The sequence below is a fragment of the Saimiri boliviensis genome, chromosome X (genome assembly GCF_048565385.1).
Source record: "Saimiri boliviensis isolate mSaiBol1 chromosome X, mSaiBol1.pri, whole genome shotgun sequence".
Lineage (NCBI taxonomy): Eukaryota > Metazoa > Chordata > Mammalia > Primates > Cebidae > Saimiri > Saimiri boliviensis.
The window spans coordinates 13,390,713-13,416,080 of NC_133470.1; the positions used below are offsets into that span (position 1 = coordinate 13,390,713).

The window sequence follows — 25,368 nt, forward strand, 5'->3', positions numbered from 1 at the left end:
CCCAGCCAACTTTCCAATTTTTTGTAGAGATGAGGTATCACCATGTTGACCAGGCTGGTCTCAAACTCCTGGGCTCAAGCAATCCTCCCAACTTGGCCACCCAAAGCACTAAGATTACAGGTGTGAGCCACCATGCCCAGCCAAGAATTTTTCTTTATCTGAATAGAAAAAAGTTACCTTAGCCAACAGTCTGATATCAACTCTAAACCTACTATCCCCACAGAGATAGTATCAAAGGAGTATTAGGCTCCCAGAGTGGTCTGTAAAAAGATTTAACCCATACTATAGCTGTAATTTTTTTTTTTTTTTTTTTTTTTTTTTTGAGATGGAGTTTCACTCTTGTTGCCCAAGCTGGAGAGCAGTGGTGCAATCTCGGCTCACTGCAACCTCCGCCTCCTGGGTTAAAGCAATTCTCCTGCCTCAGCCTACGGAGTAGCTGGGATTACAGGTGGCTGCCAACACGCCCAGCTAATTTTTTGTATTTTTAGTAGAAATGGTGTTTCACTATGTTAGCCAGGCTGGTCTCAAACTCCCGACCTCAGGTGATCCACCCACCTTGGCCTCCCAAAGTGCTGGGATTACAGGTGTGAGCCATCGCGCCTAGCCTATAGCTGTATTCTTAATAATTGCTTTAATGGGAAAAAAGGTCTTTAGCCCTAACTAACCTCCAAGTGATTTCTATATGATCTTTTTAATAGTCAGGAGATGCTTACTTCAACACTGTAAACGCAAACCAATCCTCAAAGTAATCAAAATCGCCTAAAAGATAACTCTAAGTGGGCTGTCTGGGTTTTTTTCAACACCTCTTAATTTGCATTCCATATGAAGTTGTTGAAAAATAATACAGATGAGGAAAATATTTTAAACAGGTCTTCAACTAAAGGCAGGAAAATGTTATGTATTAATTAATTATGCTTAATGTATAACAAAAATCAACTTTCACCCAAAAGCAAATTAAAATCAGCTTTTAATTATGTAACTGTTTCACAAATCTACTATGGCATATGTAAAATTCACTTAACCCTGAAAATTCCTGGATCGAAAAGGGATAAATGACATCATACCTATGATAAATAATGAACACTGAAATAATATCAAATATCAAAATGTGAAATATCCATTTGCATCTTGTAAAAATGCTTTTAATTTCTCCCTGTTCCTTTCCAATACCACCATCCAAGCGTGTGTGTGTGTGCTGATGTCTTTTGAAGGTGGAACATGAATTCTGTTTTCAGGGTGTCATATCATATGTAAATTCAGATTTTTTAGTTACCTTTTTCAACAAACAGAAATGAAATGCTTAAAGTTAAGCACATTCACATGCCTATACATTAGATTGAGATCATTTAATATGCCTCAAAAGCTGAAAATATTCTAAATATAAAGTCCAAAATACTGTGAACTACCCTCCAGATGAACTGGAGACCTCTCAAGCCAAATTCAAGGTCAAGGATGTCAAAAGCAGCCATGTGATTGATATAGAGTTAGAATGTAAGTAGCAACAGCTGTGCTTCTGGTTAAATGCTATGTAGAAGGCAGCTGAGACTACTTTCAAGCAGGCCAAAAAACCTGAGTTGCTATAGAACCCTAAGTATTCTGCAAAGTCCCAGACCCTTAATTTTACCTTGTGGATTGGGCAGAGAAATGACACAATAAAATAAATTTTACTCATTCTCTCCTGGGCACCCTGAGACTCAGAAAGAGACTACCTTAACCCTTAGGGAAAAATCTATTTCTCTTTTTATGTGTATAAGAGAGACCTTCTCTTGGATCTGTTCTGGATGCTAACGTCTCTACTGGTTTCATAATCAGCCATAGCCCTAATCATGCATGCCAAAGGAGGGTCATGATGACCCATGAACAGATTTTGGGAGTAAATATACCCTAAAGAAAGCTCCTGGTTTCCAAATTGTTTAGTTTCCTAGCTAGAAGAGCCAGAATGGCCAACGCCCACAAAGTAACTGTTATTTGCTCGAGCTTAAGTGACTCTGCAGGCTTCACGGTGCTTGCTGCCTTATGATTCTATTTTCTTCACCTTTTTTTTTAATAAGACTTCTCACATCGATACAAATGCTGGCTCTTAAGGCTATTTTTCTCCAACAAACTGATTGCAGGCCATAAAGATGTTCAATAGCAATTAGCTTTTATTGTTCTCATCTCACTTACGTGTATAGGAGCCATCAAAATGTAAAATGTACACATCCTCTGACTTAGCAACTCCCCTTCTAGGAATTTATCCCCACAGATGTGTTCACGCGTGGGTGCAAGGACATATGTACATGGATACTAATTTGCAGCATGATTTAAAGCAGCAAAATAATGGACACAAACTAAATATGAGACTGGTTAAATAAATAAGGATGCAGCAATATAGCATACAGCAGGGCAAGCACGTGGAAGATAACCCTGCACATTGATGTGGAGTGATCAGCATATAAAGCAAGGTAGGAACAGTGTCTCGAGCATGCTACAAAGTTGTTTTGTTTGGTTTTGTTTTGAGACAGGGTCTCACGCTATCGCCCAGGCTGAAGTGCAGTGGCACAATCACAGCTCACTGCAGCTCAACCCCAGGCTCAATTGATCCTTTCACCTCAGTCTCCCGAGTAGCTAGGACTATAGATGCATTCCATCATGCCCAGCTGATTTTATTTATTTTTTGTAGAGGCAAAGTCTCATTATGTTGCCCAGGCTGCTCTCGAACTCCTAGACTCAAGCAGTCCTCCCAACTCAGCCTCCCAAAGTGCAGGGATTACAGGCATGAGACACTGTACCCAGTCAAGATTTTTTTGTAAAGGGAATATATATTCCTATGTGTGTGGCTAAGTGGGTATACACACACACACACACAAACACACACACACACACAAATCTCTGAAGTAACTGAAGAGATGCATCAGCTAAGCCTCTGTAGTCCCAGCTACTTGGGAAGTTGAGGTGGGAAAATAACTTGAGCTCAGGAGTTCGAGGCTATAGTATGCTATGATCATACCTGACAATATCCAGCCTGGGCAACATAGTGAGATGGCCCATCTCTTAAAAAAATAAAAAAGAAAGAAAGAAATGGATCAAGGTAGTTGCCACTGGGGAAGGGAACTAAAGTGAGGTGGGGACAAAGGAGAGGCCGTTCTGTACCTTTTCTGCAGCACTTAACTTTTTTACCCTGTTTATAAAATTATTTTAATGCACATACACACACTCCCAGTAAAGAACAGTCATCAAAGAATTAACCTTGCCAACACTATGTAACAGTGGCACCTACTGGTAAAATCACTTCCTATCCCAAAGTATATCTTAGAAAAGAAAATCCATAGTTTTCCTGGCATAGCCATTTCAGCTATTAGTCAGGAAATATGTTTATATCAAAGACTCATAAGGAACCCTTCACTGGTATTAGGCCTTCTGAACGTAAGCCTTAAAAGTACCATCTGGCTGGTAAGTTATGGTTCATTATGGTTTGAATTACAAGCTATAAAAAATTGAAGAATACATCTACGTGCTTCTGTGGGGTGATCTCCAGCATACAGCGTTAAGTGAAAAGTGCAACGCAGGAAAAAACTGTGCAGAGTATGCTACCATTTCCCTAAGAAGAGGAGTGGATTACAAAGACATACAGGTTTACTTACATCTAAATGGAAAGATAAACTGAGAAGAAAAAAAAAAAGATAAACCGAGAAAAAAAGAATGAATGGTTACCATAAGGGAAATGAGCAAACAGGCTACAGTGGACAGAAATAGATTAGATTTCTCTAAATCAGTGGTTTTCAACCAGAGTGATTCTGCCCCTGCCCCCAAGAGATATTTAACAATATCTGGAGGTACTTTTAGTGTCACAATTGGGCAGGGGTGGGGGGGTGATACTGGCATCTAGTGGGCAGAAGCTCCCACACACAACAAAGAATGATCTGTCCCCAAATGTCGATAGCACAGATTATATATTTGATAAGGAATTTACATCTAGAACATATAAAGAACTCTTACAACTCAATAATAAAAATACAAATACCCAAATTTTAAAACAGACAAAGGATGTGAATGGACATTTCTCCAGAAAAGACATACAAGTGGCCAATAAACACATGAAAAGATGCTCAACATCCTCAGCCGTCAGGCAACTGCAAATCAAAGCCACAATGAGACACCACTTCACATCCACTAGGATGGCTATCATCAGAAAGACAGAAATAACAAATGTTCACAAGGATATGGAGAAATTAGGACCCTCATACATTGTTGGCAGGAAATTAAAATGTTGCAGCCACTTTGGAAAACAGTCAGGCTGTTCCTCAAAGGGTTAAACACAGAATTACCATATGACCCAGCAATTCCACTCCTGGTGAAATGAAAACATACGTCCACACAAAAAACTTACACATGAATGTTCACAGCAGCATTACTCACAATGCCAAAAGGTAGAAACAATGCAAATGTCCATCAATGGATCAACAAAATGTTGCATGTCCATATAATGAAATATTAATTGGCAATAAAAAGAAACAAACTACTGATACATGTTACAACATAGACAGACCTTGAAAACATTATCTTAAGTAGAAGCAACCAGACCCAAAAGGCTACATATTGGATGATTCCATTTATATGAAAGGATTCAAATAGGCAAATCTATAAAGACAGAAACTAGACTAATGGTTTCCTGGGGCTGGTGGGGATAGGAGGCATAGGCATGTCAGCTAAAGTGTGTGGGGTTTCTTTTTGTAGTAATGAAAATGGCCCAAAATTTATTGTAATGAGAGTGGCACAGATCTGTGAATACACTAAAAACCATTGGATTATACAGTTTTCTGTTTGTTTGAGACAAAGTCTTAGTCGACCAGGGCTGGAGTGCAATGGCACAATATTGGCTCACTCCCAGGTTCAAGCAATTCTCCTGTCTCAGCCTCCCAAGTAGCCGGGATTACAGGCATGCACCACCACACCTGGGCAATTCTTTATGTTTTTAGTAGAGACAGGGTTTCACCTTGTTGGCCAAGCTAGTCTCAAACTCCTGATCTCAAGTGATCCACTCACCTCGGTCTCCCAAATTGTTGGGATTACAAGCGTGAGCCATCGAATCTGGCTGGATTATACAGTTTAAATGGCTACATTCTATGATCTACCAATTATATCACAAAAGAGCTATTTAAAAATCCAATTGTGATTCTGAGGTGCGAGCTCCATTAGAAGTAGGTGCCCAGCATCAGGGACACAACTGGGTGTGCACAGGCGGTTGGCGAACAGGCTGACTGAAGGCCAACCATCACCCTGCAGAGCGTGCTCTGTTAGTGGTGAGCACAGTAGCACCGGGCAGAAGGCAAAGGCAGGGAAAGCAAAGAGGTCAGGAAAGGTTTCCCCAGATGAATAGGAAGTTGTTGGTAACTGAGTCATTGTTGTTAATTAAATTCTTCATTTGTTTTATTGAGATTCCAGGAGAAGAGAGATTTTAGGCAGGGGGACATCTCAGGTATAGGGAACCTCAGGCTGCATATGAAAAACTAGTTCAGACTGTCCAAACATAAAACTCAAGGCATGCAGCCTGGGCAACATAGTGAGACCTCGTCTCTACAAAAAATTTTTTAAAAATGAAGTGGGAAGATTGTTTGAGCCCAGGAGGTCTAGGCTGCAGTGAGCCATGATCATGCCACTGCACTCCAGCCTGGGTGACAGAGACCTTGCCTCAAAAAAACACAAAAAAGCAAAAAACTCAAAGCCTGGGAGGAATCAGGATGCCTTGGGATGAATCAGCAAAGCAGCAGGTGACAGAGCGCAATGGCTTTGGGACCCAGCCCAGAATCCTGGACTGAATATTTCAAGGGAAAGAAACTGATGGAAGATGAGGACTGGCAGCAGAATCACTGTCACTTTTGTTTTAGAAAGAGATGACCACCAGTGTGGAAAATAGGCAGACTGGCGATGAGTCTGGAGATAGGACAGCTCATTTATTTATAGTAGATGTTATAAATTGTTGTCACAGCTGATTTAATCCTTTCCTAAACATTAAGCTTGAAAGCTGCAACAGAGAAATCGGTCCAGGACTGTGACCGTCTTTAAGGCACAGCTGAGAAGATGGACTATCAAGAACAAAGGAATTTAATGTAAGAATAATATAATTTAAAAGGTTCTGGTGTTGTAAAGAAAAAATAATAATAGCCTCCCACATACACTTGTTTTTTTTAAGAGGGAGTCTCACTCTGTTGCCCAGGCTGGAGTGCAGTGGCACAATCTCAGCTCACTGCAACCTCCACCTCTCGGGTTCAAGCAATTCTCCTGCGTTAGCCTCCCAAGTAGCTCAGATTACAGGCATCCAGCAACAAACCCAGCTAATTTTTGTATTTTCAGTAGAGATGGGGTTTCACCACGTTGGCCAAGCTAGTCTCGATCTCCTGACCTCAAATGATCTGCCCGACTTGGCCTCCCAAAATGCTGTGGTTACAGGCATGAGCCACCATGCCCAGCCAATAGCCCTTTGTGAATTTAGGCAAGAGCCAGGACCCAAATGACAATGACCAGACTCAGAAAAAAACAAGCCACTTACCAGAGGAATTGGGGCATCTGGCCTAAATTCGGTGGAATCAGCATCTGAAGATCAAGAAAAGAGTTCAGTAATTCACCAATAGTGCTGAAAAATACTTGAAGAGAGAATTCTTTAAAATAAATGGTCATTAACAAATCTCAAACTTACCTTTCAAGTTAAGGCAGTTTCTTGCAAACTCAATCACTGCTAGTTGCATCCCAAGACAAACTCCTATTTTAAAAAGCACATATGCAAAGCAAATGAACACACTTTGTATTTGTTCATATTTTCTATTCCCCCATCTAGAATGCAGACTCCCAGAGAGCAAGACTCTGCCTGTTTTGCTCCCTGCTGTCCCCTCAGAACAATCCCCGACAGAGAGCAGGGCAGGGGCTTAGACTATCAAGAAGACACCTAAGGCCCAGAATTGACAAAGAAGGAACACGAGGTCAGAAAAGGGCAGAGTCAACTGAGTGCAGTGGCTCATGCCTGTAATCTCGGCACTTTGGGATGCCAAGGTGGGCAGATTACTTAGGTCAGGAGTTCGAGACCAGCCTGGCCAACATGGTGAAACCACGTCTCTACTAAAAATATAAAAATTAGCCAGGTTTGGTGGCGTGTGCCTGTAATCCCAGCTACTTGGGAGGCTGAGGTAGGAGAATCACTTGATCCCAGGAGGCGGAGGTTGCAGTGAGCCGATATTGCACTATTGCACTCCAGCTTGGGCAACAAGAGCGAGACTCATATGGAGGGAGGGAGGGAGGGGTCCATGGGACAAATCTGCCACCTTCTAGATTTGTCCCTGAGTCGAGGCATCTCAGTGGGCTGCAGTGCCTGATTCCTTCACCCTAACTCAGAGGGAGTTTCCTGGGCTAAGATCTCCCACTCTTTCTCATGGTGACTTCACAACCATAAACACAGGATTGGCCAGAGGGTGAGCACCTACAGGACGTCAGGCTACTAACCCACAGGACAACCTTCACTGTAAGGAAAGGTAGCAGTGCGGGGGTTGGAGACTCCACAGTGGCCCTGAGCATGGTGGGCAGTAGGGAAGGAGACACATGATGGGACTAAACAGAGTGCTTGGTGATAAAGGAAGGCGGACGTGTGTCGCCCAAGCCTGTTGCCACAGAGCCACATCCACGTTCACTGCAGTCGGCCAATTCTCTCCACTAAACAAATGCCAAAGAGCATCCCAGATGCTCCTCTGATAGATACATAAGAGGCACACAGAGGAAACAAAGAAGGGAGCAATCAATATATCAGGGACACCAGAACAAAAGTCAATAAGCAGGAAACAGCTGAGTCCTGGGGGGCGGTGTGGTGGTGAAGGGGATTTCAGAAAGTTCCATATGGCTGGGACATAAAGAGAGGCTATGCTAGAGGGAAAGCTAAAGACCTGCAGACCATTCCATACCATTAATATCATCTGAAGAACATTAGTCACATTTAGACAAAAACTTCAAAAGAAAACAATGGCCCCGATGAGCTTAGACCAGTAAAACAAAACAAGGTATCTGGGTAACTACTCCAGGTTTCTATTTTGAAAATGGTTCCTAAGAGGAGACAGTCTAAGAAGCTAATCAAAGAGCAGGTAATGGGGGAAATAAATGGTCTATTGGCAGTAAAAGCCTATCCACTCGGCTCATAAACCCACCCAGCTGTCCACTGCACAGTGGGAAAGAGCCTCTCTGCAGTCCCCCTCCTGCCTGAATCCCCAGCTACAGGGCTGCCTCTCCCACATCAAGGTCCCATTTCCTCTGGTTTCCCTGGCACAGAAGCCACACTTCACAATTTGAACAAAAGCATTAAAAAGGCTCAACTCGGCCGGGCATGGTGGCTCAAGCCTGTAATCCCAGCACTTTGGGAGTTCGAATTGGGTGGATTGCTTGAGCCCAGGAGTTCGAGACCAGCCTGGGTAACATAGCAACACCCCCATCTCTGCGGAAAAAAACACACACACAAACACACACAAAAATTAGCCAGGCACAATGGTATGTGCCTGTAGTCCCAGCTACTCTGGAGACTGAGGAGGGAATTGGAGAAGGTAAGCCCGGTTACATATGGAACCTTCTCCCAGCCTCTGCTACCCAGCCAGAATAGCAGCAAGTTTTCCTAGGGTGAGAAATGTTTTCTGTAAAAGGTTGGATAGTAAAGATTCTAGCCTCTGCAGGCCATAGGGTCTGAAACTCTGAAACTGGACCACAAAAGAAGCCATAGACAATATGTAAACAAACTGGTGTGGATGTGTTCCAAAAAAGCTTTATTTATAAAAACAGGCTGTGGGCCAAATTTAGAATATAGTTTGCTGAATCTACAGCAGACTATTTGGCACCTGAACTTTCCAATCTGAGTTCACATCTTTACGGTAACAAACCTTTGGTGTTATCCCTCCTAGCTGTCAAAAATCTAATAAACTCATGATTAGGGTCAATAAACATGAGTCTTACCCAGAAAAGGAATCTTCTTTGTCCTTGCCCAAGAAATTGCCTGCAGTTTTCCCAGTGTTCCTCTGACTCCGAAGCCTCCAGGCACAAGAATACCACTGAAATCAACACAAAATGAGAGTAAACTTGACTATTCACTATTTTTATTTTTTAAAATAGTGTTTTTCAGCCATTCATGCAATGCTTGGTGTAATCACTAATGACTATGCTCAAGCTCTATTTTCAGAATCAATTCTATGACTTCACACCCTGAACTTTTTTTCTGAAATCTTCCCAATGTTATGAAGAAGTTGTAACAATTTCACACAACTGACCCTAATATATATTTTATGATAAGTCTTTGTGGCATCAGAGCATACTAACCGGGAAACAATTCAATTAAGAATGCCACTGGGAAAAGAAACAATGAAAATAGGTTAAGGTTCTTTTAAAGCACTCTTATAAAAATGTTAAGATCTCTCTTAGGCCATCAGAAAGAGTTAAATTGGAAAAATCAGCCTAAGATTTCAAATGCTAATTAAATAGTGGCAAATGAACATTTCTTGGCTAGAACACTTTAGAGACCTAGGCAAACACAACAGAAACAGTTCAACAGAAAACCCAGGAAGATCATTCTAAACTCATGATGCAATGCTGCCCCCAAGAGTTCCGTCAATTAAAAATAAAACCTAAAATCTAAGACATGTAGAAAAGAAAATATAATCAAGAAAGGGCTGCTCTGTCTATGGAGCAGCTATTCTTTATTTCTTTACTTTCCTAATAAACTTGCTTTCACTTTACTCTGTGGACCCACTCTGAACGCCTTCTTGAGTGAGATCCAAGAACCCTCTCTTGGGGTCTGGATTGGGATCCCTTTCTGGTAACATCTTTCTAGCGACCACAGAATGAACAATACTGAGAAAACCCCTGACCCAAAGGCTAACTCTGGGTATGTGGTGGGGTCTGGTAACAGCTTTCTAGCAAAACATGGAAGGGACTACGCCGAAGAGGCCCCAGACCCAAAGGAAAATCATCTGTCTGCACCAATTGGCTGAGTTTGGGTAAGTGGGGTGCATATACCTGGGTAAAAGATGGGATTGGGTTAGAGGCCCAACTTAGGGGAGTTAAGAGTCTCTCCTAAGACAGAGAGGGTTAAAGGCTCCTTTCAATAAAAGGCAAAGATGCTTGACTGACCTTGAGTTTGAGGCACAACTTAGGAGGTTTAGAGTCCTTCCTAAGATTTAGGAGGTTAGAGGCCTCTCTCAGTAAAGTCCTTCTCTGCTAAGAATGGGTTTGGCACTATGGGATGCTAACTGCTATTCTCTTTGGATTAAACTGCCTTGCATTCTTTGCTGATAGTTATGGGTAACAGAACTAGGCATGTACAGGACCAAAAGGGGTAACTTGAGAGCTGATGAGACAGCTGGAAAAGATCACTTCACGCCCAACAAGTGGCCACCTGAACTTTTCAGTGTCACTGCATTGGGTGCACCTTTCTCTGGCCTCCCTGAGCTCTTTGACTTCCCCACCGTGCCTCAGGCAATGCTTTTCTCCCTCTCTCTTTTCCCTTTCTTATCTTTTCTGTTGCTCAGGGTGACCGTTTTTTGCCCAGAGACAAGTTGAAACTCCTGGTTGGAGGTTAGATTAATAATGATAGCGCCCAACCAGAGGCAAGTTTGAGCCTTGCCAGTGTGATATTGGGTGCTAGGCAGAGTGGCTAATGTTTATGTTTTATCACACATATTTTGCTCTGGCTAGAACAGAAAAAGATAATTTTCCTTTGTGTTGCAGCTTGGCCTCCAGGGCTGTGGTGCAGCCAGCTGGACACCTGGGGCGGCTCAAGGAAAGGGAACCCAGAAGCCCAGCATACTGACAAAACAGTAAGAATTTCTTACCAGTCAGACTTCTGGCCTCTCTCTCTCTCTCTTTCTCTCTCTGTGCAAATCGGTTGAATGAACGGTAAAAAAAAAATCACTGTTTATCTCCTCTGCAAAGTTTTGATTAACGGAAAAAGGATTTGTGAGGCTACTCTTAAGCTATAGTGAATCTGATATGCTTTATGTGTCTTTCTGTATTGTGCTGTCATAATGAGGGGTAACTTAGGATAGAATGTGGGCCTAGGACCCCTGTAGGCTGTTGAAGCCACCCCAGCAAACTGGGCAATAACAAACTTTGCTGCAGGTCCTTGAAGAAAAACTGCATAAGGGTTCCCTCTCATCTTGCTTTATGTCCTTGGGAGCTTGACCTTGTAACCACGTGGCAGTACTTTCTCTTGGTCTTTGCCATTCACAATGGTGGCCCGGACTCAGGCCTAGCTTAGGGGATGAGCCTATCTTATGGATATTTGGGTGCTTACAACTATTGGATCTTCTTCTGTCTGTGCATTTATATGTGTTGTGTGTGTGATGTTAAAAAAAAAAAAAAAAGAGCTTTAATTGGTTTAAAAACAGAAAGTGCTTAAATTAAATATTTTGTCAGAAAAGTAAAAACTGTAATGCCTTTTAGTTCACATAACTTTAGTAATTTGGGGGTAATAAAAACAGCTTTAAAGATTATTGGGAAAATAAAGACATTTGGACTAAATTATGCAGGTCAGATATTAGGTTTCTTTGATACTTTTACATCATAAACTGCGTCTTTGACTTTTGAAAATTGTTCAATTTACCTACTTTGGAACATCAGATTCTAGATAAGGCCTGGGGACATGTTGAAAGCCATGCTCTCCAGCTATGCTGGAAAAAGTTAGACCTTATCTAGTGTTCTAGGCTCCATACCTAATACATAATTAAAATCGCTTACTAACCAGGTTTTTCACCAAAAGTAAAAGTTGCTAAGAGTTAACAGTATAACACGTAATTGAGACTACTGAAGAAACAGTTTACATGCAATTTGTATAAGGAAAGTGAAATGTGTTTTTAGTAAAAGATTAAAAGAAGGCATGGAAACGTGAATTTTTTTTGCATAGATTAAAAGGTTAAAGGATTGTTTTTTGTTTTTTTGCTTTTTAGACAAAGTTTCACTATTGTTGCCCAGGCTGGAGTGCAATGGCGGGATCTCAGCTCACTGCAACCTCCTCCTCCCAGGTTCAAGCGATTCTCCTGCCTCAGCCTCCAAAGTAGCTGGGATTACAAGCATGTACCACCACACCCAGCTAATTTTGTATTTTTAGTAGAGATGGGGTTTCACCATGTTAGTCAAGCTGGTCTCAAACTCCTAAATTCTGGTGATCCACCTGCCTCAGACTCCCAAAGTGCTGGGATTACAGGAGTGAGCCACCATGCCAGGCTAAAGGATTGTTTTAAGGTAGATAGGATAAAGCTGAAAGTTTGAGCAGGTTGTAGGTTTGTGAAGGATTAATCTTATAAAAGAAAGTATGCCTGTGTACACTGGCTAAGGTTAAAGGCGTATTCAGGTTTTCTGTAAATTGAACATTGAAATAAAAGCACAACAGGTTTCTCTTAGAACATTGATCTTCTCTTTAACAAAAATTTGCAAAGGGGCCAGGCGTGGTGGTTCATACCTGTAATCCCAGCACTTTGGGAGGCTGAGGTGGGCGGATCACTTGAGGTCAGGAGTTTAAGATCAGCCTGGCCAACATGATGAACCACATGTCTACTAAAAATACAAAAAGTAGCCAGGTATGGCAGCACACGCCTGTAATCCCAGCTACTCAGGAAGCTGAGGAATGAGAATCACTTAAACCCAGGAGGTGGAGATTGCAGTGAGCCAAGATCGTGAAATTGGACTCCAGCCTGGGCAAGAGAGCAAGAGACTCTGTCTCAAAAAATCAATCAATCAATCAATAAACAAACTTGTAAAGGATTATAGAAGGCTTGTAAAAATCTTACCTTATGGTCAAACTGATTAAAATTGGATAGATTTATCTATAATATTTTATTAAAAATTGGGTTTGACATCAATTTAATGCACCAATGCAATGAGGATGTTTGGCTTATTTGGTATAAAAATCATACAAAAAGCACTGTCAAATATGAAATGGTGTTTGGCTTTCTTTGGGTTGTATTTGTATAAATGTGTTATTGGTATGTGTTCCAAAATTATGAGAAACTTCTATAATTCTAATATGACTTAGTGTATGTTATTAATAATTACCATTGTTTTTATTTTTATTTTTTTTTTATTTTTTTTTTTTTGAGACGGAGTTTCGCTCTTGTTACCCAGGCTGGAGTGCAATGGCGCGATCTCAGCTCACCGCAACCTCCGCCTCCTGGGTTCAGGCAATTCTCCTGCCTCAGCCTCCTGAGTAGCTGGGATTATAGGCACGCACCTCCATGCCCAGCTAATTTTTTGTATTTTTAGTAGAGACGGGGTTTCACCATGTTGACCAGGTTGGTCTCGATCTCTCGACCTCGTGATCCACCCGCCTCGGCCTCCCAAAGTGCTGGGATTACAGGCTTGAGCCACCGCGCCCGGCCAATAATTACCATTGTTATGTAAAATTGTTGTAAGCCACAGATGTAACAAATTCCTAGTCAATTGTGGCTTTAATAGTGGCTGCCCTAAAACATTTTGTCATCCACAGACAATTGTATTGTTTTAGTTATCTTTAGAAGGCAATTAATAATCAACTACAGAACTCTAACAGGTGTTCTTAAATGCAGGTTTCTGATAACTTTAGAGACTGTGACAGCAGATTGGAGGAAAATCTTTCAGGATTCTCATGGAGAGCTGAAATGTATATAACTATCAGGCAGAACAGGAGTTAGCTACATGGAATGAACTAATAGAAAATTAATCTTTTTGACTTTGCTTAAAATGTTGCTGATCCTTTTTGTTTTATTTTTCAGAGTCAAAAAAAAAACGTTTCTTTTGAGCTATATACAGCTTGTAACAATTGAGTACAGTATACTCCTATGAACAAAATTTGGAAAATATTTGTTTCTGTCTACCTCATTTGTCCAGAATTTGGAAACTATTTGTGAGTGCTCTTGACTTACGGCAATATAGTTATTTGCATAAGTGCAATAAGAATCTATTTTCTTTTGCAACAGGACACAATTGGAGAGAGAAACTGGTTATATTACCAAGGCTTTTACTGGGATGGTGTGCTTTCCTTTAAAGAATCAAACTTAAATTGTAGAGCCAATATGAGCAAGCCCCTTGGGAAAACTGGCCTCATACCTTGTCTAAACAGTCCCTGTACAGGGTTTCTGACCTGTGGTAACTAAAGAATGTCACTTTCTGACAGGTCCAGGAGCCTCAAGTTATCTTGGCACCTCAAAAGGAGAGGAATTTACCCAGTTCATAGGTATTTGAGGGTACAAACGTATGGCTGGGCTCGGCTTTAAAAATGGTCTTATCTGAGATTCCTTAGAGAGTAAGTTTCCATCAAAGCCAATTTTAAAAGCCAATGTGAAAAATCATTATCCTTGCTGCACTTTATACAAATAATCAGGCCAAGTATAATAAAGCAAATCGTTCTTATTATGACTTGTCTTTAGTAAAAATAGGAAACTGGAGAAAAAATTATGTTTCAAGAACTATGGTATACTTACTATTATAGATTCTAATCTCATTGGTTGTTTGTGAAGTTTTTTTCTGCAATTTAGACTGACCTTGCTTATTCCTGTGAAACAATCAGTGATCTCTGACTGCAGCTCAGAAAAAAACAAGAGGGATGGGTAATGTAAAAATTTGGATCAATATTCTAATTCTAGATATGTATTGGAATCAGCTAGCAACCACATATCAGCTTGGTTCCAACAGTTGCCCAGTTCATGGAAAGCCTTCTAATTTAGTTTACTTGGGATAATTTTCTGCTTTACTGTTGTGGAATATATTGCTGTTGTACTCTTTGTATAGGAATGCAGAACAAGTTTATTCAATGTTTTCTTAAATTAAACATTTATCAACTTTCCAGATATCACCTTTTGTCAGAACTCAGAGTTGTGAATGGCCCTCACCACCTGACACTTTCTGACTCTACCCCAATACAAGAAACTGTGATAATTAGGCAGGAATGTCATTGCCCCTATTCAACACGAAGAAGTTACAGAAGCTGGATCTTCGTCCCTCTGCAATCCTTAGTATTAAGGGTTCTCTTATAAAAGGGAGAGGGGAAATGTTGAACCAGAGCAACTCCATCTTTAATAGGGGCTGAGTAGAATAAGGCTGAGACCTACTGGGCTGCATTCCCAGATGGTTAGGCATTCTAAGTCACAGGATAAAATAGGAGGTCAGCAAAAGATACAGGTCATAAAGACTTTGCTGATAAAACAGGTTGCAGTAAGGAAGACAGCTAAAACCCACCAAAACAAAGATGGCAATGAGAGTGACCTCTGGTCATCCTCACTGCTACACTCCCACCAGCGCCATGACAGTTTAAAAATGCCATGGCAACATTAGGAAGTTACCCTATGTGGTCTAAAAAGGGGGATGCATGTATGATCCATCCCTTGTTTAGCATATAACCAAGAAATAACCATAAAAGTGGGCAACGAGCGGCCCTCAGGGCCACTCTGCCTATGGAGTAGCCATTCTTTCATTCCTTTACTTTCCTAATAAACTTAATTTCACTTTTTAAAAAGAGAGAGAGAAAGGCTGTCATTCTTGTACTTTAACTTTGTATATGTGACATTCATCTCTGCATCTTTCAGGAGAATCAACACACTTTCCCTCCAGTACAGTATCCCCATCCTCCCCAAATAAAACCATTTCTATGCACATGCCACCAGCATTAACATGGCACATTTAAAATCAACGCAGTATGAACACGGCACAACCACCTGGGAAGACCACAAGTATTCCAAACTACCTTTCAAAATGTATGAAAATTAGCAATTAGGGTAAACTGAATCATTACTAAAAAAAAAGTAAAATAACGCTGTCCTAACTGGTGTGCATGGGCCGTGGTACTCACTCAGCTTTGCATAGCTTCTGCCAAGCTTCATGGTATCTCACAGGGTCCTCGGCTTCAGTGACCGCCTCCAGATCAATGGAGTCTATGTACTAAAAAACATCCAACAGATTAAAGGAATTTTTAAGAAAAATAAACACTCAAAAATACTAGAGCCATCTAATACTATGACACATTATTCAATAATTACTTATGTGCAAACATTGTACTGGGCACTGGGCATAAAAAAACAGTCTCTGTTTTGTGCCTCTCATAATCGTGCAGAAAGATTACAAAACCAGATAAACAGGCATCCACACTATACTGTGATAATGGCTATGACAGACAAAGAAGAGAACAATGCAGAAGTAACTAGGGCTCGACTGCGTCAGGTGGCACATGTCTGTCATGAAGCTGAGGCGGGAGGGTCCTTTGAGCATGGGAGATCCAGGCTGCAATGATCCCCGATCATGATACTGCAGTCCAGCCCGGGTGACAGAGCAAGACCGTGTCTCAGGCCGGGCGCGGTGGCTCACGCCTGTAATCCCAGCACTTTGGGAGGCCGAGGCGGGTGGATCACGAGGTCGAGAGATCGAGACCATCCTCGTCAACATGGTGAAACCCCGTCTCTACCAAAAATACAAAAAATTAGCTGGGCATGGTGGTGTGTGCCTGTAATCCCAGCTACTCAGGAGGCTGAGGCAGGAGAATTGCCTGAACCCGGGAGGCGGAGGTTGCGGTGAGCCGAGATCGCGCCATTGCACTCCAGCCTGGGTAACAAGAGCAAAACTCCGTCTCAAAAAAAAAAAAGACCGTGTCTCAAAAAAAAAAAAAAAAAAAAGAGCAACTAGGAGGTCACTAGAACTGGACACTGGAGGAAAGACAGGAAGGATTGACATCAAGGAAGAGCTCTGGGGAGGTAACGTTCAAGAAGCCAGCCCAGAGGAGAGCAGAAGCAGGATGAGCACGTATGTGATGAGAAGCAGCAGGGAGGGCATGCAGGAGACAAAGAGAGGGGAAAAGGGTATGAAATCTCCAGCAGGCCAGGCACAGTGGCTCACACCTGTAATCCCAGCAGTTTGGGAGGCCCAGGCGGGCGGATCACCTGAGGTTAGAAATTTGAGACCAGCCTGAACAACATGGCGAAACCCCATCTCTACTAAAACTACAAAATTAGCTAGGCATGGTGGCGCACACCTGAAATCTCAGCTACTCAGGAGGCTGAGGCAGGAGAATCGCATGAACCCAGGAGGCGGAGTTTGCAGTGAACCAAGACCTCACCACTGCACTCAAGGCTGGGCAACAGAGCGAGACTCTGTCTTCAAAAAATGAAAAATAAATTTATTTATTTTTATTTAATAAAAATAAAAAGGGCCCTCCAGCAAAGGAACCGCTTATATAAACCTCAGAGGAAAAAGATAAAGTGGTGACTGTGAGACCCTCAAAAAAAGCCCCACCCAGCAAGAGGACAAACCTGATTAGTTGAAGGAAGGCAAGGGACAAGTCTGAGAAGCCATGACACAAAGCTTAAACTTGAAGCCACTTGCAATGGGTTGAATGTCTGCGGTTCCCGTAAAATTCCTATGTTGAAATCCCAACTCCCAAAGGAATGGTATTATGAGGTGGGGTCTTTGGGAGATGATTTAGGTTAAGAGGGCAGAGCACATAAGAATAAGGTGAGTGCCCCTATAAAAGAGACCCCAAAGACCTCCCTCACCCCTTCTACCACATGGGGATATAACCAGAGGTTGGTCGTCTGCACCCAGAAGAGGGCCCTCACAAGAACCTGGCCACACGCTGGCACCCTGATCTTGGACTTCCAGCCTCCAGAACTGTGAGAGAGAAATGGCAGTTGTTGGTAATCTACCTGGTCTATGGTACTTTGTTACAGCAGCCTGAACAGACTGAGACACCACTGAAAGACCTTAAGTAAAGGGATGACAGGAACAGAGAGAGATTTTACAAAGAACACTCTGGTAGAGTATGACAAAGGCAGGAAAGACTGGCAGCTGGAAACCAGCCAGGAAGCCACTGTAGCAAACCAGGAGAGTTAGACAGATGCAGCCCAAACTTGGAAGATGACAAGGCCACGATTCTAGCAGTACTTAGGAGAAGCTAATGTCAATGAATCATCACGTGTACAAATTCCAATATATGTAACAGTCCCTCTCTATCTATATCAGTTTTCTATTTCTTCTGTAAAAATGACTATCCTGGCCAAGCGTGGTGGTTCACATCTATAATCCCAGCACTTTGGGAGGCCAAGGTAGGCGGATCACTTAAGGCCAGGTGTTCAACACCAGCCTGGCCAACATGGCGAAACCCTGTCTCTACTAAAAATACAAAAATTAGGTGTGGTGGCGGGCACCTGTAATCCCAGCTACTCAGGAGGCTAAGACACAAGAATTGCTTGAACCCAGGAGGTGGAGGTTGCAGTGAGCCAAGACTGCACCACTGTATTCCACCCTGGGAGATAGAGCGAGACCCTGTCTCAAAAAAAAAAAAAATACTATCCAGGCCGGGTGTGTTGGCTCATGCCTGTAATCCCAGCACTTTGGGAGGCCGAAGCGGGTGGATCACGAGGTCAAGAGATGGAGACCATCCTGGTCAACATGGTGAAACCCCGTCTCTACTTAAAAAATACAAAAATTAGCTGGGCGTGGTGGCGCGCGCCTGTAGTCCCAGCTACTCGGGAGGCTGAGGCAGGAGAATTGCTTGAACGCGGGAGGTGGAGGTTGCAGTGAGCTGAGATTGCACCACTGTACTCCAACCTGGCGCCTGGCGACAGAGCAGGACTCTCTGTCTCAACTATCCAAATAAACCTTAAGATACAAATTTTTAAAGGCTTTATAAAATGTATATGTCATGGCAATTTTTCCATTGTCGTTTTCTTTTTTTATATAACAGGGCAGGTGACTTGGAGGAGTGGAAGGAAGGGGAAGTCAACTACTCCTTAGAAAGCCAAAAATAAAAAGAGATTAGGGGCCAGGCGTGGTGGCTCATGCCTGCAATCCTAGCACTTTAGGAGGCTAAGGCGGGAGGAATTGCTTGAGCTCGAGCCCAGCCTGGGCAACAGAGCAAGACCCGGTCTCTATAAAAATTAAAAATAATAATAAAATACAATAAAAATTTTAAAAAGTAATTAGGAAAGAAGGAGGCTAAAAAGAGGAGTGAGAAAAGGCAGCTAGGTCCTAAGCCAGTGTCAAAGTAGAAGTCATTAAATTTCTTTTTTTTTTTTTTTTTTTTTTTTTTTTGAGACGGAGTTTCACTCTTGTTACCCAGGCTGGAGTGCAATGGCGCGATCTCGGCTCACCGCAACCTCCGCCTCCTGGGTTCAGGCAATTCTCCTGCCTCAGCCTCCTGAGTAGCTGGGATTACAGGCACGCGCCACCATGCCCAGCTAATGTTTTGTATTTTTAGTAGAGACGGGGTTTCACCATGTTGACCAGGATGGTCTCGATCTCTTGACCTTGTGATCCACCCGCCTCAGCCTCCCAAAGTGCTGGGATTACAGGCGTGAGCCACCGCGCCCGGCCTGTCATTAAATTTCTTTAACATATAAATGGACCTTTTTACTCATTATACAAAGTTTTTGCTATTTAAGTCAAGATGATGAGGCTTGCTTAAACCACGATATACCCATATTGAATATCATTAAATACAAATGTGAAATCGATTTATAAATATACGTATCCAACTGGTAACAAGTGGGATTTCAGGGAACAGAAATCTGCTTTCTGCATTTTACATTTATGTTTTGTTTATTTTGTTTTGTTTTGGTTTTCGGAGACAGGATCTCAATCTGTCATCCAGGCTGGAGTGCAGTGGTGCAATTATAGCTCACTGCAGTATCAAACTCCTGGCTCAAGTGATCTTTCTGCCTCAGCCTCTCAATTAGCTGAGACTACAGGTGCATGCCACCACGCCTGGCTAACTTTTTTAATTTTTTGTAGAGATGAGGTCTCCCATTGTTGCCCAGGCTGGTCTTCAACTCCTGGGCTCAAGCAATCCACCTGCCTCAGCCCCCTAAAGGGCTGGGATTACAGGCATGAGCTACTTCGCCTGGCTTATGCTTTGTTTAAATGTTTTACTCCAAACATGTACCACTTCCATTCTTATATGGAAGAATATACTCAAGCTACATAAGATAACTACACGTCTGTTATCCTACAATACTGAGTTTTCAAAACAAATAATCACTGTTTGCTAGATATCATTCTTCCAAGTTAAAAGGGGAATATAGTATTTTAAAAATCTAGATTCTGTTCCAATGCTAACAGGAAAAAAATGTTCTATTCTTTTCCTTTTTTTTTTTTTTTTTGAGACGGAGTTTCACTCTTGTTACCCAGGCTGGAGTGCAATGGCACGATCTCGGCTCACCACAACCTCCGCCTCCCGGGTTCAAGCAATTCTCCTGCCTCAGCCTCCCGAGTAGCTGGGACTACAGGCGTGCACCACCACGCTCAGCTAATTTTTGTATTTTTAGTAGAGACGGGGTTTCACCATGTTGACCAGAATGGTCTCGATCTCTTGACCTCGTGATCCACTCGCCTTGGCCTCCCAAAGTGCTGGGATTACAGGCGTGAGCCACCTCGCCCGGCCTCTATTATTTTCTTGTTAGGCAATTACAATGTATTTAAAGGAGCATGACAAGTATGCTCATTCATATGGATATGCAAAGCCTAATTTCAGAAATGTGCCTTAAACCTACATGTAGAAAACAGTTTCCACAGGCCAGGTGCAGTGGCTCATGCCAGTAATCCCAGAAATTTGAGAGGCCAAGTGTAGCAGATCACCTGAAGTCAGGAGTTCGAGACCAGCCTGGCCAACATGGTGAAACCCCATCTCTATTAAAAATACAAAAATTAGGCCGGGCGCAGTGGCTCAAGCCTGTAATCCCAGCACTTTGGGAGGCCGAGGCGGGTAGATCACGAGGTTGAGAGATCGAGACCATCCTGGTCAACATGGTGAAACCCCGTCTCTACGAAAAATACAAAAAATTAGCTGGGCATGGTGGCGCGTGCCTATAATCCCAGCTACTCAGGAAGCTGAGGCAGGAGAATTGCCTGAACCCAGGAGGCGGAGGTTGCGGTGAGCCGAGATCGCGCCATTGCACTCCAGCCTGGGTAACAAGAGCGAAACTCTGTCTCAAAAAAAAGAAAAAAAAAAATACAAAAATTAGCTGGGCATGGTGATGGGAGCCTGTAATCCCAGATATTCGGGAGGCTGAGGCACAAGAGTTGCTTGAATGGTGAAGACAGAGGTTGCAGCGGGCCATGATGGTGCCATTGCACTCTAGCCTGGGTGGGAGAGGAAGACTCCCTTTCAAAAAAGAAAAGAGTTTACACTGTAAGCCTGGCTGCTGCCCTTGGAAAGGCCTGCTACAAGAGCGGGCCTTGGCTAGCTTCTGGAAACTCTGATTTTGGGAGGGTTCCCATCATTCCAAGAACTAATAGAAGAGGCTCACTGTGCTGAAAGTGTCTGTACAGACAACATGGTTTCTGCTAAGCATGCTTTCCTTCTGGGAGGCTCACATTTTGGGACATGCTAAGCAGAGGGTATCTATGTGCCAGCCGCCAATAAAAACCCTGGGCTCCAAGTCTTCAATGAGCTTCCTTAGTAGATAGCAGTTTGCATGCATTATCACAACTCACCAGGGGAGGGCTCTTAGAAGCCTGCGCCTGGCTACCCCCAGACTTCACCCTGCACGATTTTCCCCTGGCTGATTTTTGCTTTGCATTCTCTGGCTGTAATAAATCTTAGCTATGAGTATAACTATATGCTGAATCCTTTGAGTTCTTCTGGGGAATCATAGGTCCTGGAGGTGATTTCAGGAACCCTTTAACAAAACTTGCCTCTCTGGAACATGTGCTATTGGCATGAATTGCTGAGAGAGCCCAAGGACCAGGCCAGGACTTACCATCAGATTCAGCTTGTGGTTGATGGCCAGGGCTGAGTGTTCCAGGGCTTTGAACACAGAGGCGTAGCAATCTCTGAGCTTGGTGTATTTGCCAACCAGGGCTATGGAGCATGTTTTCTGTAGCCTTTCATACCTGGGAAGGAAAACAAACTCAAAGGTTATATGCAGGTAACAGAACATCACAAACAGAGCAATGGCAGCTGCTGCTCTTATTCCAAGGCACTTCTGAAAGCCTTAGGAGCAGCTATCGTCCCAGCTACTCAGGAGGCTGAGGCAAGAGAATAACTTAAGCCCAGGACTTTGAGATCAGGCTGGGCAACATAGTGAGACCCCGTCTCTACAAAAAATACAAAAATTAACCAGGTGTGGTGGTGCATGCCTATAGTCCCAGCTATTCAGGAAGCTGAGGTGGGAGGATCACTTGAGCCCAGGAGTTCGAGGCTGCAGTGAGCTATGATCACACCACTGCCCTCCAGCCTGTGCGACAGAGTGAGACACTGTCTCAAAAAACAAAGAAATTCCAGTGTTGGCTTACATAAGCAGGTACAGATAAAAATTCAAGCACATCGAAGAAAAAGTTAAACACCTTAAAAGTAAAAATTAAAAACCTATCCCAATGTCATAAACATGAGCTGTTCTTAAATTAGTTAATAAGGTGACATTGTATAAGAAAATGCATTCTGCTTGTCAATAGGAAACATTCCAGTATTAACTTTTTAAGGTGACACTGTAAGAAAATACATTCAAAGTGTCTACATTTAAAATGGTTACATTCCCAGCTGGCCCACAAGAGTCTGGTTATTCATGGCATGCCTGAAGAATAGTGCTAAGAGAATAATTTAAAACATTACTAGCCATTTAGATCATTTTTATGAGAAAAATTCCATTCTACAGAAGACACTCAATCACATTTTACCATTAGAGACACAATCTTTAGTGTTGCTTTTGTCAGGAAATCTGTTCAAAGAACATGAAAAATATCTGGTCTGGTCTTAGGTACGTGGAATGTCATCTTGGAGCTGAAGATGTTTTAGGGCTTTGAAGCAAACCCTTCCCCAAACACCTTAGAAAAATGTTACCATGATGACGAATACCCATCTTCAATATTAACATCTGCAAAGAGTGGCCAGGCGCAGTGGCTCATACCTGTAATCCCAGCACTTTAAGAGGGTGATGCAGGTGGATCACCTGAGGTCAGGAGTTCGAGACTAGCCTGGCCAACATGGTGAAACCTCATCTCTACTAAAAATACAAAACTTAGCCAGGCAGGGTGGCGTACACCTGTAGTCCCAGCTACTCAGGAGGCTGAGGCAGGAGAATTGCTTGAACCTGGGAGGTGGAGGTTGCAGTGAGCTGAGATCATGCCACTGCCCTATATCCTGGGCCACAGAGCGAGACTTTGTAACCAGAAAACACATACACATAGACACATCTGCAGAGTGTACAAGAGAAACTTAACCACAAACAGGCTACATGCAGGAGAAATGCAAAGAAGCTAAGAAGTCAAAACTGACAGGGAAGATAACTTTCTAGAAAGGTGACTAAAACAGCTGAGACAAGACTGCTAACCCTTAAACTCGCTACTTTATTTTTATGTTGCTCTCTGGAGGTTCCATAGCTGTCTGTACCTGACACCACATCTCCATAAAGTATGTAGGTAACAGGCCGGGCACAATGGCTCACTCCTGTAATCCCAACACTTTGGGAGGCCAAGGCAGGCAGATCACTTGAGATCAGGAGTTCAAGACCAGCCTGGCCAACATGGTGAAACCCCGTCTCTACTAAAAATACAAAAATTAGCCTGGCATGGTGGCGCACGCCTGTAGTCCCAGCTACTCAGGAGACTGAGTAAGGAGAAGCACCTGAACTCAGGAAGCAGAGGTTGCTGTGAGCCAAGATGGCGCCACTGCGCTCCAGCCTGAGCGATAGAGCCAGACTCCATCTCAAAAAAAAGGGATGCAGGTAGGCCAAGCGTGGTGGCTCACACCTGTAATCCCAGCACTTTGGGAGGCTGAGGCGGGTGGATCACGAGGTCAGGAGTTCAAGACCAGCCTGGCCAACATGGTAAAACCCCATCTCTATGAGCTGGGCATGTTGGTACCCACCTGTAATCCCAGCTACTTAGGAGGCAGAGGCTGGAGATTATGCCACTGCATTCCAGCCTGGGTGATAGAGTAAGACTTAGTCTCAAAAAATAAAATAAAATAAAACGAAAAAGGATGCAGGTAACAGAAAGCAGGATGACAGTACACCAAGTGGCAGAGATGATGTTAGAGGCAGGCACAGCCGCATTGGAGCACAGCAGGTTGGGCCTCACCCCCTTCTCCCTCCTCCATAGACAGAAGGGACAACATCACCTCTGGCCCCAGAAGGAAGCAGAAGCAGCACTGGAGTCAGTATCACAGGTTCCTCTTTCCACTCATTCACGGCTGGTCTTCTCAGGGGAGGAGTCACTGGGCAGCAGGTGGGACAGGTGAGTCCACTGAGTCACACCTACCAGGGAGCTCTCGTTCACCCTTAGACCTGTACTTCCAAGAGCAACCGAGTGTCTCCCTCATGCACCGCACTCAGCCAGCCATCAGCCATCACTGAATGTGAGGCAAGCATCTGATACTACTTCAAGCTGCTGCAGGAGGGGAAAGGAGAGAGGGAGTCCTCTTTGCAGGGCCACCCCCAACAGGCAGTTCTCAAGAGAGATGAAGAGGAGGAAGTGGAGAAGTGTGCCCACCTTGACTTTGGGTCCCAAGCAAGCTATTCCCTGTTTAATCAGGGACGCCTGGCCTCTGAGCAGCACTGGGCCTTCAAGACAGAGGCTGTTCCTTTGGCCTCTGTTTGCCTCCTTGCACCTCTCTACAGGCTGTACTGAGAGGACTGAAGCTAAAGAATGCACATTCCACAACAGTTAACAACGTTACCACCAACGTGACACAGAGGGACCCATGAACAATGACAGTATCTCCTTTGCTGGAAGACTGTCAACAATTTATTCTGCATTCTTAAATAAATAAAAGAGTATACTTGGATTGTTTGTATTGCAAAGAAAGGATAAAGACTTGAGGTGATGGATATCCCATTTACCCTGATGTGATTATTACGCATTATATGCCTGTACCAAATATCTCATGTACCCCATAAATATATACGTGTACTATGTACCCACAAAAATCAAAAATTAAAAAGACTGTAGTGAGTTGAACGGTGGCCCCCCCCTAAAGAAAGTTGTCCCCAAAAACTTGTGCATGTGACCTCATTTGGGAAAAGGGTCTTTGCAGACATAAGTGAGGCTCTTCAGATGAAATCACCCTGGATTAAGGCCTGTCTTACATCCAATGACAAGCATCCTTACAAAAGAAGAGAAGGGAAGAAGACACAAGTGAGAAGGTGATGTGAAGATGCAGGCCAAAGGCTGGGCATGCTGGCTCATGCCTTTAATCCCAACACTTTAGGAGGCTGAAGCAGGTGGATTGCTTGAGGTCAGGAGTTTGAGACCAGGCTGGACAACATGGTGAAACCGTGTCTCTACAAAAAATGCAAAAGTTAGCCAAGCATGGTGGCGTGCACCTGTAGTCTCAGCTACCTAGGAGGCTGAGGCAGGAGAATCACTTGAGCCCAGGAGTTCGAGGTCACATTGAGCCCTGGTTGTGCCACTGCACTCCAG

The 25,368-nt window shown here is 43.2% G+C and overlaps 1 protein-coding gene across 7 annotated transcripts in view; it reads right to left on the reverse strand.

Annotated features, from left to right (window-relative positions):
• Positions 1–25,368, reverse strand: part of CTPS2 (CTP synthase 2) — a 229,871-nt gene that overhangs the window by 175,398 nt on the left and 29,105 nt on the right. For all 7 annotated transcript variants that reach the window (XM_074391693.1, XM_010336699.3, XM_010336700.3 and 4 more), the window contains 5 exons: positions 21,711–21,843; positions 15,815–15,903; positions 8,959–9,053; positions 6,677–6,739; positions 6,530–6,573 (listed from right to left, as the gene is read on the reverse strand). In XM_074391693.1, coding sequence (XP_074247794.1) covers positions 6,530–6,573; positions 6,677–6,739; positions 8,959–9,053; positions 15,815–15,903; positions 21,711–21,843 — 424 coding nt within the window. The remainder of the gene's footprint in view (positions 1–6,529; positions 6,574–6,676; positions 6,740–8,958; positions 9,054–15,814; positions 15,904–21,710; positions 21,844–25,368) is intronic.